General features: G+C 39.5%; 1 protein-coding gene across 7 annotated transcripts in view; it reads right to left on the bottom strand.

Annotated features, from left to right (window-relative positions):
- Positions 1–17,547, bottom strand: part of mctp1a (multiple C2 domains, transmembrane 1a) — a 143,790-nt gene that overhangs the window by 76,282 nt on the left and 49,961 nt on the right. For all 7 annotated transcript variants that reach the window (XM_085787088.1, XM_085787089.1, XM_085787093.1 and 4 more), the window contains exon 2: positions 11,290–11,410. In XM_085787088.1, the coding sequence (XP_085643214.1) occupies positions 11,290–11,410 (121 nt within the window). The remainder of the gene's footprint in view (positions 1–11,289; positions 11,411–17,547) is intronic.

Genomic DNA, 17,547 nt, shown 5'->3' on the forward strand with positions numbered 1-17,547 from the left:
TGCAGTAGCCTTTAATTTTAGTGATGCACTAGACCGGATCCGTTTGCACCATTTATTTGCCAGATTTGGTTTGAAGACTGAACTTCTTTTCATGCTCACTCTCTTTCTGCCTGTTTCTCCCTCCTAAAACAACCTCCTCTTTTTCCCTGTTTCAACATTTTCGTTTTCTTTCACTCTCCCTCCAGCTCCCCAAATTTAATTACATTACTAAGCCTCATCTCACTAACTTCCAGTTGATTTCTTTTCTGTCGAAGGTATTTAGGGAAAGTTATGGCTTTGACATAATTTCTCACCATATCGTCAAGGAGCCTGCTCACGAATCAGGATGCATGACTTGCCACTGAGTAAAACGAAAATAAGATTTCCACCATCAATCAAAATCACAAGCTATTGCAGCATGTTGCTTTTGGCATGAGGGAAAATGCAACTGAAAGGCCAGGTAATATGACCAGCACCTGACAAATGCTTCAAATCAATACATTAGGGGTAGATGTTATAGAATTACGTAAATATGTAGCACTAATGTGGCATTTCATGCAACATGTGGGACTATATTCTCAGTTTTTGTTTATCTTATGTTGTGGGTGATTTTAGTAAGTGGTCTTTTGGAGGGATTGTGAATAAAAACAAAGTCAAGTCAACTACAAATCCATTTAGAATAGAAGAGACTCAGTTTCCTGCATTAGAAGCCATGACGTCACTATTGGGGTGAGCTAATAATTTTGGAAAGTTAATCAAAATGTAATGCTTTCTTGCAGCGTTGGGATTAAGCAACAATAAATATCATGAAAGTGCCTCCCAGTGGTCCAGACAAACCCACTGATCAATATCCAAGCATGTGTTTACTTTACACATAAAAGGAAAAACTCATGAAGAGAAGACGAAGAACTCCGAGCCCGTTTGTGTGTTTGTGCAATCAATGTGTGAGGCATTTATTGCACTTAGAGGAACTCACACACACAAGTGGTCAACCCATTGATGAAAACACAACTACAGACAGTGCTTTCTCATACATCAGTCGCTACTAAATCTCCCTCACACATGAAACACACACACAGATCCAAGGCCAATTGCTTGTCACGTTGATTGTTCTGATGTACAGTAGCAGGGCATTACATGGTCGTGGTCAGAGGGGCGGTTTGGCGCACATTGGCAGCTATACGCTTCAGTCAGTCTGCCCCAGGGCAGCTGTGGCTATGGTTGTAGTTTACCACCACCGATGTGAATGTGGTGAACGAATAATGGTTTTTCTGTAACACGCTTTGGGATTCGGGTCGGGTATCAATAAAAAATAAATGTAAACCATTAGGCAGAGCTCATGAAAGAACATAATGTTCGGACCTTGGGTGAAAAATTCTGGCACAGAGCAAAAGATGGCTCCTGTCTGTAAGAGACAAGAAGGCAGAGCAGACAGTCCTGATATGTATGCTGTGGAGAGGACACTTCTGCTGCACTTAAATGGCACAATGTGACGTTAAGGTCACATTCAGATTCATTAAAAAACATTCAGCTCTACTTAACATTATTCCTTGGTCAAGTCTCTTAAATAAGATCATAAAAAGTGATTGTTACTGACTGCAAGGCTAACAGTGATGCAGCTGTGTGATTAGCTGCAAATTCATCTGTGTTATACTGTATGGCCTCACACTGATATGTGAATTATTCTGCATTCCCATTTTCACTAAATCCTTAGACACCCATTATCCATTCATGATCAATAGCTTTATGTGTCAGCACAGGGCAGACAAATGGTGCTGAATTATTAACTGATAATATATCAGAGGGTAATTACATTTCTACAGGGGACAGTGTGATAATGTTCTAAAAATAAGTATCATACTGCATGAAAAAGTCATCATCTCACTATTTTGAATATTACAATAGGCTATAGTAGTAAAGATCTAAGGAGTTTGCTTGTTCCTAAAATAAAACACATAAATAATTAATTAATTAAATTGAATAAGTAAATAAATACATAAACAGAAACTGACTTATCAATGTTTCGCACACAACACACATTAAAGGCATGGGAACACCCAAAGAAGAAAAATAACAGGGGGCAGCTCTACACACACTGAGCCCAATTATGTATTACAAAGAAACCAAACACAAATCTGAAAATATGGAAAATATTATTTGAACAGGAGTCAGACCTTGTAGATCTGATACTTACTGATTAGAGTTTCAGTATCCAAACACAATGAATATAGATGACAATCCGCCTGCTGCTAGCATTAGAAAACCATCAATAATGCATAATGTTAATATGAAATCTGCAGTTTCCGTTTACCAAGCAGCCTAGGTGTGAAGCTTTCAGACACATCTAAATTAAAGTTGTTTCTATGAGGGGGGACTGACTTGCTCATAAAATAACAGAACATACAGTATATGAAATGAGACACAATAGAACTCAAATGCACATCAATAAACGATGCTTCTTTTGTATCAGTTGGAAATTATTTCAGTGTTAATAGGTTAACATCACTGTCAGTCACTATTGCACCACATACACAGGTCTAAGTTTGTCACATGCTGCATTCTTGTTGTGTGTTGTCTGTTTTCTGTTTTCTAGAAACAATTGCTGAGACATATCATAGCAATTATGGAGGTGCAGCACCTTTCCTCAACAAGCCTTCACCAAAGTAAAGAAAATTACTAATTATTAACTCCTGTGATAGACTTACTCTTCACGCAGCCTTGGTGAAAGCAGCGGTTGCAAACAGACCCTTTTCAGCACAGACGTTTTGACATGTAGAACAAGAGACACAGGTGCAACCAATAACATAACGAGTAACTACATCAAATGCAGGGGTGTGTAGTGTGTAATCAGGGTCACTGCAATTAGTTAGTTAGTTAGTAGTTAGTTTAAGTTTATTTCGGACATGTTAAAAGAAATAAAACATAATACAGAAATGGACAGACATAACATGTAAAAACTTTGCAAAAACAACATATGAACAAAAAAAAAAATATATATATATATATAAAAATAAAAGAAAATAATTGAAAATAAAGCTTCAATAAAGGTAATTTGATTTTTTTTGGTTTTGTTTGTTTATTTGTTTGTTTCATATCCGAAAAGGTGGGAAGAAGTAAAACTTATTTATTCCCACCCCTTATTCATAAATTATCTATCAAATTATCTAGTCATTATTACTTGAATTTATCTATCAAGTTATCTAGTCATTATAATATATACAGTAAGTTAATGTATGAGTTATTTAACTGGATTTATTCTAATATATTATTATATTTATATTTATATACATATAGATTTATTCTAATATATGATTACTAGTCTTTATTTCTCTATATAGTCATATACATATAAAACATATGCAAACACATTCATACATAAAGACAAACTGAAAGTAACATGAACCGAGCAATAAATAAACTAAGTCGGTAAATAATACCCAAATAAATAATAATAAGCACCTTGTGGTTGTCAGACACCCTCTTTTCTGTACATACTGAAAATAATTTATTTGTATTTCTTTTTGAACTGGATTATGTTTGGACATTCTTTTAACTCCACATTCAAACTGTTCCATAGTTTAGTTCCACAGATAGGAACACAAAAGCTTCTTCTTGTTGTTCGTATGTTCCGGATTTTGAAGTTAAATTTTCCCCTTAAGTTGTAACCCCCTTCCCTTTCAATGAATAATTTTTGAATATTTCCAGGCAGTGAGTTGTTTCTTGCTTTAAATATTATTTGAGCTGTCTGTAGATTAACAAGATCTTTGAATTTCAGTAGCAATGGTTCATTAGTTCGACCTGTGTTAATTCTATGACTCAATGACTGTCTACCTTGAAGAAAGACACTACATAAATAAAACACAAATGTTAAATTATTCCTGTACCAGCCAACAGTGATTTATTTCACTGAAAAATGTATGCAAGAGCCAAGAGGACAGATGTCAGAAATCTATTCACTCAATTCAAGTTTCCAACTTCATCCAGCTCACTGGAATTGCACTAACTAACTAAAAAAAATATTAAACACAGTATTACATAATGACTGGAGCCTGCTGATGTAGTGAGCACCTAGCACATGTTATGAGCCGTCACTTTTGCCTAAGCAAGCCTTTGTGAATGTTGTGTGATGCCAGCTCGCACAATTCATAAACAATAACAGTAACAATAGCAATGACATTTTATCAACATGTTGATAACATGTTGATAAAATGTCATAATATATAAAGTTGTCAAGCTTTTGCCAGTTGACAGCTGGCATCAACCCTGATGCTACAGTCCATGTCAAATACAAAAACACCAGCAGTTCATGCTGTCGTTCCACGTGCTGTTGTTATTGCTTAATGTGCCTGCCTAGCTCCTTTCCTTTGAGTTTAGTGTAAAGCTGTAGGGTTGAATAATCACATCTCCAGTACCTACAACATCTACTGTAACTATGGTAGTTACTGTAGCAAAAAGTCTCATTTTAAGGATTTCTGCATCAGCTTAGTGTCAAAGTGTCCGCTCTCACTCGCACGTTCGCCTCTTCTGGGGACTTACTGCATCAAAAATATAGAGTTCAGGATGACCTGTTCAGAGATGGCCAAAACATAACCTGTCAAAAACACTGTAATTAAGAACCACTTCTCACAGGAGGCTCACTGATGCTTGACATGAGATGTGAGAACAGTAGAGGAGAAAAATGTAGTAAAGCTGCCCATAAAACCCACAGTCATGCTCATGCTGCAAAGCTGGAACAGCCTCACTCTCAGATCGTAGCCGTTTGTGGCTGCAAATTGAGTGTGCACACGTGCATGTGTGTGTGTGAGAGAGAGAGAGAGAGAGTTCCTGGCGCATGTGTAACGTCAGGGCTGATGAATGGTTGCAGCTTTGTGATTACCCAGAATGCAAGAGCACGTATTGGTTTAGGCCACAAAGACAAGAAACTCCATCACGGACTGCTGACAAATGGGAGAGCCTTCCTTATTACAGTTATCAGACACGTGTATGCCTCTGCCTCTTGCTGCTTTATGCTAAGAAGATGTAACTTTCCTCTCATTCACTGACTTTTACCTCTTATGAACCGTTACTAATGAGCAGCCTGACCTTGCTGTGATCAAAGTGCATAGTGTGAGGTAGCGCAACAGTAAGATATCTTGCTTAACACACCGTATGCTGTATGAGCACGAACGAAAAATAAAGAAGGCAACTGCAGGGCATGTGGGAAAATAACGAGGTGAGAAGGCAGTGAAGGGGACTTGAAATAAAATAGGCAACAACATGCCGACAGTGGTGTCAAGTTCTGCCTCTCACACTGTTTTCACATCTTAAGAAACTGTTGTACGGCAGATGAGATAATTAGACTCGCTGTAGTCTCACTGCTGTTAGCTGTAATTTCAGAACTAATCACTGTAAAACCCCACACTAATATTAGTCCTTTATATGCAGGCATGCACACGGACACACACACACAGAGCATGCATGTACTCTATAATGAACACAAATGTGACAGCACATGCAAATAACAGAGTCTAGAACTGTCTGGCTAGTCATTACTTAGTCTCATAGGGATGAAATTACAGTAGTTTCTGGCAGGGATGTTTAAGGACTAAGAATCAGGCTTAACTGCAGCTCTTGGAGTGCTCATGTTATTTATGGACACATTACATTTAGACATAATTTAACAACTCATAAAATTGTATCACATATTAAGGCTGCAGAAATATATGGCATTGCATTAGTTGTGGGGAAATTGTGTCTACAAGTCAAAATGGCTCAGACACACCTACAGTAGTGTTAGCCATACCATTTACTCATCTGCCAACTCACTGCAGATTTTAAGAGCCAGAGTAGGATAACCTCATTCCAGACCTCATATTTTGACAGCTGTGCACTTCTTGCAAATGGAACCGTTAATGTAGCTAGACAACAAAAGCGGAGATAACTAGATCGGCAACATGAAAGCAAAAATAGAGAACAAGAAAACATGCAGTGAGAGAGGAAGCAAACACATCGTGAGAGGAACCAGTGAGAATAACAGACAGCAGGTAAAAGAGGATGAGCAGACTATTACCCAGAGGAGGGAAGACAGTAAGCAGCTTGTGATGAAGCATTAATGACAGGATACACCCACAACATTTCTTCCAGTGTCTACTACATTGTGCACAAATACTTTATAATGAGAATTCTACTTCAGTTTCAAAACTGAAAACCAAAAAAACCACACCTGAAAACCACATTTCAGACGTATTAAAAAAATCTGATAGTAGTTTGGTTCCAATGGTCATCTGCTGCAAATACATCATATCTTTGACTTACTGCTCATAATGTCAATGATGTATAGCTAATCTGTGATGTATCTAAAACACTGATTAGGTTATGATTGACATGTTGTGCACTTATGGCATAAGAAGCTAAATGAAACTCTACAACAATCAGCAAAAAGTCTGTTGGAGGCGCTAATGTTTTGTTGACCAAAAACTAGTTTCTATTACAAATAATAGCAGCAATTTAACAATTCAGAATTCAAATGAAACCTAACTATGCCTAAAATGCAATACAGTGAAACCCATGTATTAAAACTATTTACATAATCATCCTTCATTACATAGCATAGCATAGAGCATCAGGAATAGTTCTGATGGCAGCAATCCACTCATCCACTCAGAGTCTGTGGCGAACTGTTTGACAATATGCTTTAAAAGCACTTTGATATTACAAATAATAATAATTATGTGGTGACTCTGAAGAGCTCAGGTCGGGTAAACCACAACAGAAACAGTCAACAGAAATAAATTGAAAAAACATATGTGAATTTGTTTCAAATACAAATGCCCATCCAGTATACTACACATTCACACCACACAAACAATGCACGTTAAAATTATGCACGTGCATGAACCTCACGTTCCTTCCACTGATTGTTGATCTCACTTGTTAATGATTCTATGGTTTATTCCCCATCGCATCATTAAGTATCTATAATTATTTAAAGTTGGTACGGAAATCTACTGTGACAGAAGTGGAACACAGAAAAACAATGCTGCACTAAAGTTCCAACTTGCAGAAAGTAGATTCCTGGTAAACACAACACACAATCGATTTTATGTCAAGATGTAGGTGATAATTGGTAGACGGATACTGTACTACTGCTATAACATAGTCACCTGTGCCTGCATCTTGATTTTGAATTTGAAATAGCACATGGAAAGGCCACATGATCAGACAGCACCAAAAATCAACCTAAACAATTAGACTCTTTTTAATGCGATGTTCTAAAATTTTGGTTGTGAAATGCACTGGATTTAAATGTTTCCTGCACACCTTCCGACACACACACACACGCACTGTGCTGCAAGATGGGAGGGGGGTAAAGTCGTGCCAGGACTTGGACAATGGACACACTTTACCTTGTGCTACAGTAAAACACCCACAGGGAACTATGGGTAAAGACAGAGGGCAGAGTGTTTTCATCTGAGGTCACCTACAAAGCTGCAGCCTCCTGTTGGCAGCTCATCATGTATGACAGCTAAGACAGGGCTGGGAGCCCTGGGGCCAAACAGGGTCTTACCCATACAGGATACAGTGAAATTCAATGCATGGCTTTTTGACAGGTAGAATTTACTGAGCTGGAGCAATAAACATGAACATGAAAATCATTTACTCAGAAGCTGCTTTTGTGGTCGCTCAAATGCTCTGTGGCTATCGCTGCAGCTCTCTCACACTCACTGCCTTTAATGTCCATCATCCTGCTCATTAAAATTAATACATATCATCAGATGCAGATGAACACGATTAGCTGGAAAACCACATCAACAATAAATGTGACATGCATCTCCCTTTGATGTCTACTTCATTCATCCATTTCCATTTCCATTTAATGTAAGATTTTGTTGACTTGTCTTTCATGTTGTGATTGCAGATTTACGTTTAAATGTACTGGTTTTAACTGTGGACCCCAGGAAGACTAGCGGCGTTCTAGAGCGCAGCTAATGGGGATCCTAACAAATAAAACATAAAACAAATAAAACAAATTTCCATTATGTATTTTTCTTTCCAACCATAGCAGTAAACTATGTCAGAGTGTTGGCTGTCTCTCCTCGTGGCGAACTGTAAAATGGGTAAACTATGCAGGCTCAGGGGAGACCGACGGCAATGCCACCAAGTTATTGTGGTTGTATTGAAAAAGCTCCCAAATGGCCCTCGTCTCTTTAACACCAGGCGAGTGAGTGAGTGAGTGAGTGATACATCCTAACTCTTTATCAGACAGCCTTGCACTGTCTCCTGAGGATGAAGAAAATACCTCCTTTGGAGGTCTCTGTACAGTTTATGGCTCATGGTTCAGCAAGATAAAAAACAACCTCTGAGCACCATGTGTGACATTAAATGAACATGTCCCTAAAGTCAATGGCAATCCAGAATCACAGTTATAGAGATACAACCTGGACATGGTTTTCCATTCTTTGTGTACAGAGCATCAAAATACCTTTAACCTTACCTCCAAAATAATGTGTTAATGCAACGGAAGTAAGGGAAGACAAAGAGTAGGTTCATGAAGAATCAAGTCTGAGAAATGTGTCACAACTGTTGCCTGGCTCACCAAAGCTATAGAAGGGTAAAATATTGCATATAACCATCACAGGCTGACACATGGTATTTATACAATGATGCACTGATTTTGCCTTTACATCATGCCAGTGCCTGCGCTGTATCTATAGTCCACATTCATGTCCACCCTCTGCTCTAGGCACTGCACCATCTCAGACTTTGACAGACAGCACCTGCGTGCTCAGCTGAAATGAATGAGTGCAAAAGGGTACCACAGGCTAAAAATGTTTTATGAGGAATCTGATTGCTGACGACATGTGGAGCAAAGGCTTTTCTTTGGCCAGTAAAGAGGGGCTCATGGATGCGGAACAGCCTTTTCTTATTTTTTAAAATCAAAATCACTTAAAGAACATTAGCCCTGATCAATTATCTTTAAGATAGCGAGGAGGACTGTGGAAAAATAAACGGCCCTAAAAATGGTTTGGCACAATTAAATTTCTTCTTTCCAATATATTTTGCTGCTATTACTGACTATCCTGTGTCAGTCTTTTAAAGCACTTTATTTTGGTTGCTCCTCAGTTTAAGGAGATTAAATTTTGTATGGTAAGACATCCCTTCATTGATTGTGAGGGCTGCTTCATTTCAACTTTAATTTCTTTCTTGCCTTTGTTGTTGCCTTTCATCCCTTGGAATCATCATCAAGGGGAGACAATGTGTTAATAGGGAATCGGACACCACTTGTCACTGAGGCCCCCTCCCTCCTTCTTTTGTGTCTGGCTAGTCAACCTTGTCTCTGGGTGCATACATCACTTTGATGCATGGATCAGAGCCGCAATGTCTGACAAAACTTTGTGCTTCTGTTTACTTCTTGAAAAGCTTCAACCTCCCACCTCCAACCATCCTTTACGTTATCAATTTAGTCTGTTTTTGCCATCAATCATTACCCTACAACAACATAATAAAATAATTCTCTCTTTGACCACAGAAAATGAACAGGTTGTTATCAACATCAAGATATTTTCAAATTATTGAATGTAGTCAGAGAATCGACTCCACTGCTTTGTGGTGAGTGTTTCAGTGATTCGCTTCAGGCTACACCATAAGCAATACTTTCTGCAGCCTGTTTTGAAACCACACTAGTTTGGGAAATCACAAAGTGATTCCTATGCCAGCCTGCATTTTGAAATGCTACTTTCCACATGGTTATTTTTAGTTTCATTTGCAGGTTCACTGGATATGAATAGATTAAATTTCTGAAATTCCATCAAGCAGACGTATTTCTGAGAAGCTGTTGCTTCAAAATGTTTTGCAGACAAAACTGGAAACTACTGTATTTCTATCATTTATAATTCATGCTGGGGCTTTTAGTGAATCAATAGGTAGCAGAACTAAACTGCTTCTCCCAGCAAACTAGTTTTATTTGACAACTTAGCTCTTCCCCAGTCAACATATCTGACAAGGAGGCCAAGACAGAGATGGAAAAATAATGAATGGGAAATCCCATTTTTGCCTAATGCAGTTTATCCTTCACCTGCTATACAGTTAAGTAGCAGCTATATTCAAAGGTCCAGCAATACATTTGGCATTGATTGCAATGTATATTAACACTTTTAAAGGGCAAGTTGGTCGCTTTTTTACAACACTGTCATAAAAACTCACAGCTAACCCTCCTCCCGTCCCCCCAGGCCATGTGCATTTGTTGTCAACGAAGCCAGTGAGAAGGCAATCAGTGGAGCGATGTCTACCGAGGTGGGTTAACATTATATATCATAAAAGTTTTATGTTGTGTATAATTGTGTAGTCTTATCTGTCATAAACAAGAGATTATGGATTACAAGGCGTGTTTGTGTTGTAGTGCCGTGAAGCAGTCCATGTTTCTCGGTAGACGAGATCTGGGATCCATTCTCTCCATAACAAGTCATTTAACCATCATAATTACCCAGAAGCTGTTTAATTAAGGTAAAAAATGTTGCATAAATCCCCTTTAAGACATCCTACCTGTGCCATGTGTGATGAAACAGGTACTAAGACATAATTGCTCATCGCTGAATTTAGTCCACTGTACTCCCATGCTTCTGCCTGTCGGTAATGAGCGGTTTTAAAGTGTTCACAACAGGACAGGTGAGCTCTGTACCGTACCGCTCATTATTCAGGTGGACAGCTATTCGAGCAAAATTTTGTGAGGGAGCAGGATACCTCATTTGGCTCTGTCATCATGGTGACTGCCACAACCACTAATGAGACCTTGGCATCTGTCGCTATCCAAACCAGTCAGTGACGCTTTGCTTGTCTTTGTGTACAATGCCTGTGCCAAAGCCGAAGCTGACTTCATTTCATTCCTAGATGCACATCATCACTCCTCGTAATTCTATTTTGCTTCACACATGGAAAATGGAGTGAGCTATGAGGATGGGATGTGTGATTTAATAAAATTCTACATGGGCAGAGAGATGAGAAAGAAAATAAGGGAGTAAAAGGTGAGGGGAAATAAGAGTGGAGGTGAAAACACAGCGAAAATATATTACATTGAGAATAAAAATGGATGAGACCACTCCAAGATTGCAGACGAACAGACGGAATAATAACTATGAAACTAGAACAATTAAATCCTATGAGGATAGTAGTATCCTCAGTAGCACACTGCAATTGTGAAAGGTGGACAAAGACCAGGATAGAGTAACTTTCATCTGGTGGGCTAGATTGAGGCTTGTTAAGGCTGTTTGCCCAGTCTACACTCTACACATACACCGATGCCGATGTAACAGGTAGAGAAGGGCAGAGAGCTACCTGTTCGATCTCGGATGGCCAGGTTGTTCCCTTTCTTTAGGATGATATCCAGCTGGTACATGGCTGGACTGGGAGGTCGAGGCACGGGTTCTGCATTACTGGGCCCCACTATGCTGATGCCCTGTAGAGAGAATTGACATAAGTTAAGACACAGCACATACAGAAGAGAGACATATACTGTAGGGGAGAGCGGGGTAAGTAGTGCCAATTTTTACTTAAATTGCCTTTAAAGCAAGGGGATTATAATAATGCCCCCAACTAATATATGTACATATAGTTTAGGATGTTGTGCATCCCTGGGAACAATCACTTTGAATCTTAAATCAACTGTTTCAGAAATATAGCTTCAGAAAAAAAAAAAAAATTCTGGCACAACTTGCCCCCGGTGCGGGGTAAGTTGTGCCATTAGAGAGAATACACTGGGGTAAATTGTGCCATTGATAATTGAAGTAAAACAGATCATTTAATGATAATGCTATATAAAAGCAAGACATTCAATACAAAATTAAAGCCAGAAGCAGCGATGATCGGGCCCTCGCTTGTCCCCATGCTGTCGCGGGGGCCTGAGGCACGCTGGGGGCTGTGGCGCAAAGAAACACAACGTTTTGTTCATCCACCAGGCTACGAGCACAACCAGACTGGGCAGGTGTGTTCAGGGGCGGTCCCTCATCACACATGTTAAGTTTCAAGCAAATCCGTGCCACTGCCATGTTTCTCCTATACACAGACAGCACTGCCACTGGCACAACTTAACCCAGGCCCTTTGGCACAAATTACCCCAAGCCCAGCATTTTGAGAAAAAAGGATTCCCCAGCTGTTTTGGGCTGGCATCATGCTAACTGTATAGACTCATGGTGTAGCTTAATAAAGCACTAAAACATGTATGGACTGTTTTCAAAGTTATCTATAATTGTTCAAACACGGCAATCAAAAAACCTTGATCATAGAAATTTTACTTTAGAGGGAAAAAACTAGTTTTTTGAACATAAATGTGCTTTCCTCTCAAGCCATGTGTCTCCCTTCTTGATAGGATGAGTGAAATGGATGCCCCTTCAAAAATATGTGGTCACATGACCAACTTCTTCTATGGTTTTCTAGATAACAGGGGTGGAACTACTTGCCCCATGGCACAAATTACCCCACTCTCCCCTATGTGTCGCAAGAAATGAACAGACCAAACGATGTTTACATCCCACATGTGTAATCAACAAGCACATACTGTATGAGACTATATATTTCATAAGACTGACTCTTTCATTTATTTATCATATTGAGGGACAAAGAATGTCAAATTATTATGATTTGTGTCCAAAATGTAAGAAAATAACCACCAGGCTTTAAATAAATCATATTCAGTTGGGAAGAAAACCCTCAAACTGACAGAGGAACTGCTCATGATGAGAACATTTAAAAATAACATTATATTATATGTTGCGTGTACTGTAGTCTGAAAACTAATCATGGCAAGCATGTAGCCTCCTTGGGATGAGTGCATGTCAGGCTTTTTGAAGGGTCATTTATGTGGCTTTCTATGTCATGATGTAGCCCTGAGGTCAGTACTGTACTTCATGTTGACAGGGAACCCCCACTGGCTCTAATTGTGGTTCCCCTTGGAGCTAAAGGCCCATTAGCAAGCCCCATGATGGACCAGGCTATGCTGAGATGCATTAAAGCTTAGTGTGCTTCTCCATCTCTTGCTCATCTTGTTCCCCCGCCCTCATTTCCCCTCCCCGTTGGAGAATCGGTGCGTGGGCACTCTTGTCATGTCTCCCCAGCTATCGTACTCTGAGATAAGGCTAAGAATAACTATAAAAGCAGAAAACTGCTAGTGGGCCACTGGGAGGCTACTAACAGACTACCAAGGCTAGCAGAAGAGAGCGGAGAGATCTCCAAACAGTTAAAAACAGGATATAGATACAAATGAATAAATGAAGAAAGAGGACCCACAAGGATCATTCCTATTAACAGCCATCATAACACAAACTTCCATAATGAGGCTGTCAGAGTATTTCCTCATGTTATTAACAACATTATTTCCCTCCAGAATAATTTGACTGACCTTTGACATAAACCTTCCCTGTAGACTGTGTTCAGTTTATTTTTTACAATGTAGCATTAAAAAAACCTACTTAATGGTTTCAAAACCCCAGCAATGATAGGGATGGAGAGCTCCACTGTATTGCTGTGTATAACAGTGCTATCTACTATAAAAATGTGTAAAATGGCAACAAGGTGTGTATGTTACATGTTAAAATAGTAGTATATTTTAAACACAAGTATTATTAAGAGACAGTCATGCTGCAGGCTCACGGAGGCTGCAGGTTAATAGTGGTGACTGTAATTACACTGCTGTCCTTGTAGTGCCACTGAATTATAAACATGATCTTGTGCCGTCTTCAGAGAGGATCCATATAATTCTCTGTAATGAATGAAGTACTGTAAATGAAAGAAATCTTAACAGTGTTGTTTCAGCCCTGTTAGCAGTAGCACACAGACACAAGCTTGAAATAACTGTCACCACACAGTGCAAGGGCAATAATTACTTAAATCCATATATCTGTGATTGTGGAGATCAAAATAATAACAGAAACAAAGTGTGGACAACACACAAAACAAATTGAAAATACAGCAACTGGGCAAGAAATGTGGTGTTTTGTAAAGCCTGGAAGCCCTAAATCTCCATGGAAAAGTCAACCCCCAACACAATTTTAGCTTCACAGCACCTGCTGCCAAACAGGAAAAAAAACAACAACAACAAAAAACAGAGGAAACAGGGGGAAGAGTCAATCTTCCAGGGAAAAGTCAGAACTGAAATACATCTGCAGACCAAAATGTAATCTGTTAGGTAACAGGTGCATTGGCTCAGAAGAAATGAAAGGTGGGCATCCAGGGACAGACAGAGAGTTAAAGCTTTGTGATTGGATAGGATAAACCAGGGTCAAAAGTGCATGTAAGTCCCTGTAACTGAGCTGTGGATGTGTGTGGATACAACCAATAGGACTGAAGCACAGTTACAGGGGTCTGACCATGTAACATTAAGCCCTTTTGTCTATGGACATGGCTAACAAACAGTGACAGAGACACACTGGGCAACACAACATTGAGCAGGGTCAAGTCATGACCCACAAGCGATTAAGAAGGAAATACCAGGACACGGTGTGTCCACAGAAAAGTAGACCAGAGTTCTGTTTGTTTATTTGTTGGGGGGGCAAAAAACCGTTAGTGCTTTGTATTGCATCACTGTAGCTTTTGTCTATGCTATACTGTGCAACAAACAAACACACATCACATTAAAAGCACATACACATGGATGCACACAAATAAAATAGGGGCCACAAGGTCCATTATGAAATGGATTTGGATATTGCGTAGGCTTTTTGAGTGAGTGACAGTATACATGTTCATAGATCATCAGTTACTGTACAGAGAGAACAAAACAAGCAGATAAAAACTACAGTGCTGCTTTGCATTGTGTGTTCAAGCGTGTGACCAATGACAGTGACATTTGCACTGCTCTAAGGAGTGTGTTCATCTTTACTGTTTCATTGTTCACACTCATTTATCTCATTTAAAAGCTCAGCCTTTTCCAAAGATGGAGGCAGATTTAAATATGGGTTAAAGCTGAAATGTCTTTTATTATTTGAGGAGAATTCAAAAAGTAAAGCACAAAAAATAACACAACATAAAAGACACAGAGACAATCGGCCCCAGTCCATCCTTTGGGACAGATTCGGCAGAGAGGTTTTTGAGTCCAGTAGACGTCTCTGCACATAAGGCCTTAATAGGCTAAAGAGACATGTTCTCCAAAGGCACACACCGCATGCAGTTTCACAATGACAGAAATGGAGATGAAGGGAAGAGAGGAAGGAAAGGAAAGTCAGCCAAGATCTAACTCACTCCACCTGCTCCCTTTCATGATTCCTTGAAGCTGGCAGAGAACTAAACAATACTAGCTTCCACATCCCAATTTTCAGTCTCTCTCCCAGTCAGCAATAAACAATCTGCAAGAGGAAGCCTTACAGAACAACACTGTGTTTGCTCTACAATTTCTTTGCAATGCCAGTGATAACACATGATATAAACAAGCATATAATTAAATATTCTATTTAAGATTTCTGCAGATTTGTAGATGTAACTGATTACCAACTTGTTTCATTTTGTTTGAGGTCATGTACAGTTTGCATGAATCAATTCTTGTAGTTACAGAAATAAAAAGGAATGCATAATGAAGATCCAAAACTTTAGACCTTAGATGATAAAAAGTTTGGGCATGTTTGTGGTTCACTTTGCACGTGTCTAAAAAACAAAATAAACAGCAGCACAATGTAAATACAGCAAAGAAAAAAGATTTCCATTACAACTTCAATATGTGGCACCAAGCCAGTGAGACTCAACTATCAGAGCACTTTCCATTTACATTAAATAATCCCTGGGGAACCCGAGAGGAGAGTGCTCTGAATACTTGGATGCAGCATTTCACAGAAAACTCTTCAGACTGAATCCCAACTGAATCCATTCAAATACCAATCAATACCAATTTCCTTTTCCATTAACTAAATACTGCTTTACAAACAAGACAAATGGGGTCCAACACTGCATTGAAAATACTGGAGGCATCCCTCCATCATCTCCAGGGGTTGGTCTGCATACATGTTGAGTGCATGGACTGACAGTGTGTGTGTGCGTGTGTGCGTGCGTGTGTACACATGCACATGTATGCGTGCGCTCCTTTTTTCTTCATGTTTGTGTCTGTGTGTCTGTGAATGTATGGGCTTATCAGCACTGAATCATAAGGGGAGGTGACCGTTCATCGATAAATAAGACGGATGACACTTCTGAAATGAGAGTAGGTTCAATAGGATATTCCACACCAACAAAACTCCAGCCAGACACGATGCACATTATCTGCTGCCAGGAGGGCACAAGTGGGTTAGCAGCAGATTATGTGGATATACTGCACTGTGTTTCAGTTCAGCTCTCAGGCATGTTACGAGGCCATAAAAACCACTTAGTCAAAACAGGCTCTCTTCCATTGACTGCCCTGAACTTCAATTAAAATTCAACTGTGCAACAAAACTCACAAATACACAAACACACACACACAAACTCCCCAGCTTGATCAAGGCAGCAGTTTTCGTAGAATTAGGTGAAAAACAGAAAACTAAGATTTATGGGTTTTTTGGGGTTTTTTTTTACTTTATATGCAAATAATGCAGAAATAGTCAATAGGATGTGATGGAGGGTTGCAAAAATCCTTCAAAAGGGATTCATCTGGGCAATCTCCATGGCAAAGACTGAATCACATTTATCCATTAAAAAAGAGAGAAGCAAAAAAATTTAAATAATTAAAACTGAAGAGGGCAGACAGGGAACAAAAACAGAAAAAAGAAAAAAATAGAGATCAGCATGAAAACAAATCAACTTATATGCAAGTGCACAAGGTAAATAGTAATTAGGATTAAAAAGTACAGAGAAATAAAAAATTAAAAAACGTTAATACTGCTTGTTTCTTTATGTCTGCAGCTGCAAAGTATTCCATGTCACTGAACCTCTGTAAAGTAAACCAACCGTGAAAACAGTTTGGTGTTGAGGTGATGAATTGTATCGCCTTTGTTACTTTTCATTTTTCACACATTTGTATCGCAAATTGAAACTGTATCGAAGGCCTCAACATTTGTTCAACAGAGGAACATGGGATTTGGCCTCTTCAGCTCCTAAATCTCCACCTTTTAGCCATAGTCTCAAACTGGAAGAGTGGTAACGTGACACACATCCAAAGACTAAGCTGGTCATCTGGCAGCTCACAATGTTCTATTTTTTCCAGCACTCAGTATGAGCAGTCATCTGTGGCAGACTAAAGAGAAGTTACAATAAAAAAGACTATTTGTTACTACCCACAAACTCTAATAATAATTGCATATGTGACACCTGGTTTAAAGGTAGAGTCTGGAGGTTTGTTTGTTGCAGTTTGTCAACAAAACTCAAAATGGGCCCCTCCTCTCGGGCTCAACTGTGCAGCCTCCTGCCCCGGCGAGTGAAGCGCTGGAGTGGCGGACCGATACCCAGCCGTCGCCGGCAACGGCAGCCTCGTGAATCATGCTGTAACAAGTAGGGCTGCTGTGGTGAGCTGGCAAGTGGGTGCTTGTGGCGAATGCTAGCCGCCACCACTTACACCCACTAGCTGCCTGCTGACTTCCGCCACTAGCACACTCTAGCATCTGGACAGCTAGCGGGGCTAGCAGCCTTCCCACTCATGCT

Source organism: Trachurus japonicus, chromosome 9 (assembly GCF_045865225.1).
Source record: "Trachurus japonicus isolate A0001 chromosome 9, Traja_1.0".
Taxonomy (NCBI): domain Eukaryota; kingdom Metazoa; phylum Chordata; class Actinopteri; order Carangiformes; family Carangidae; genus Trachurus; species Trachurus japonicus.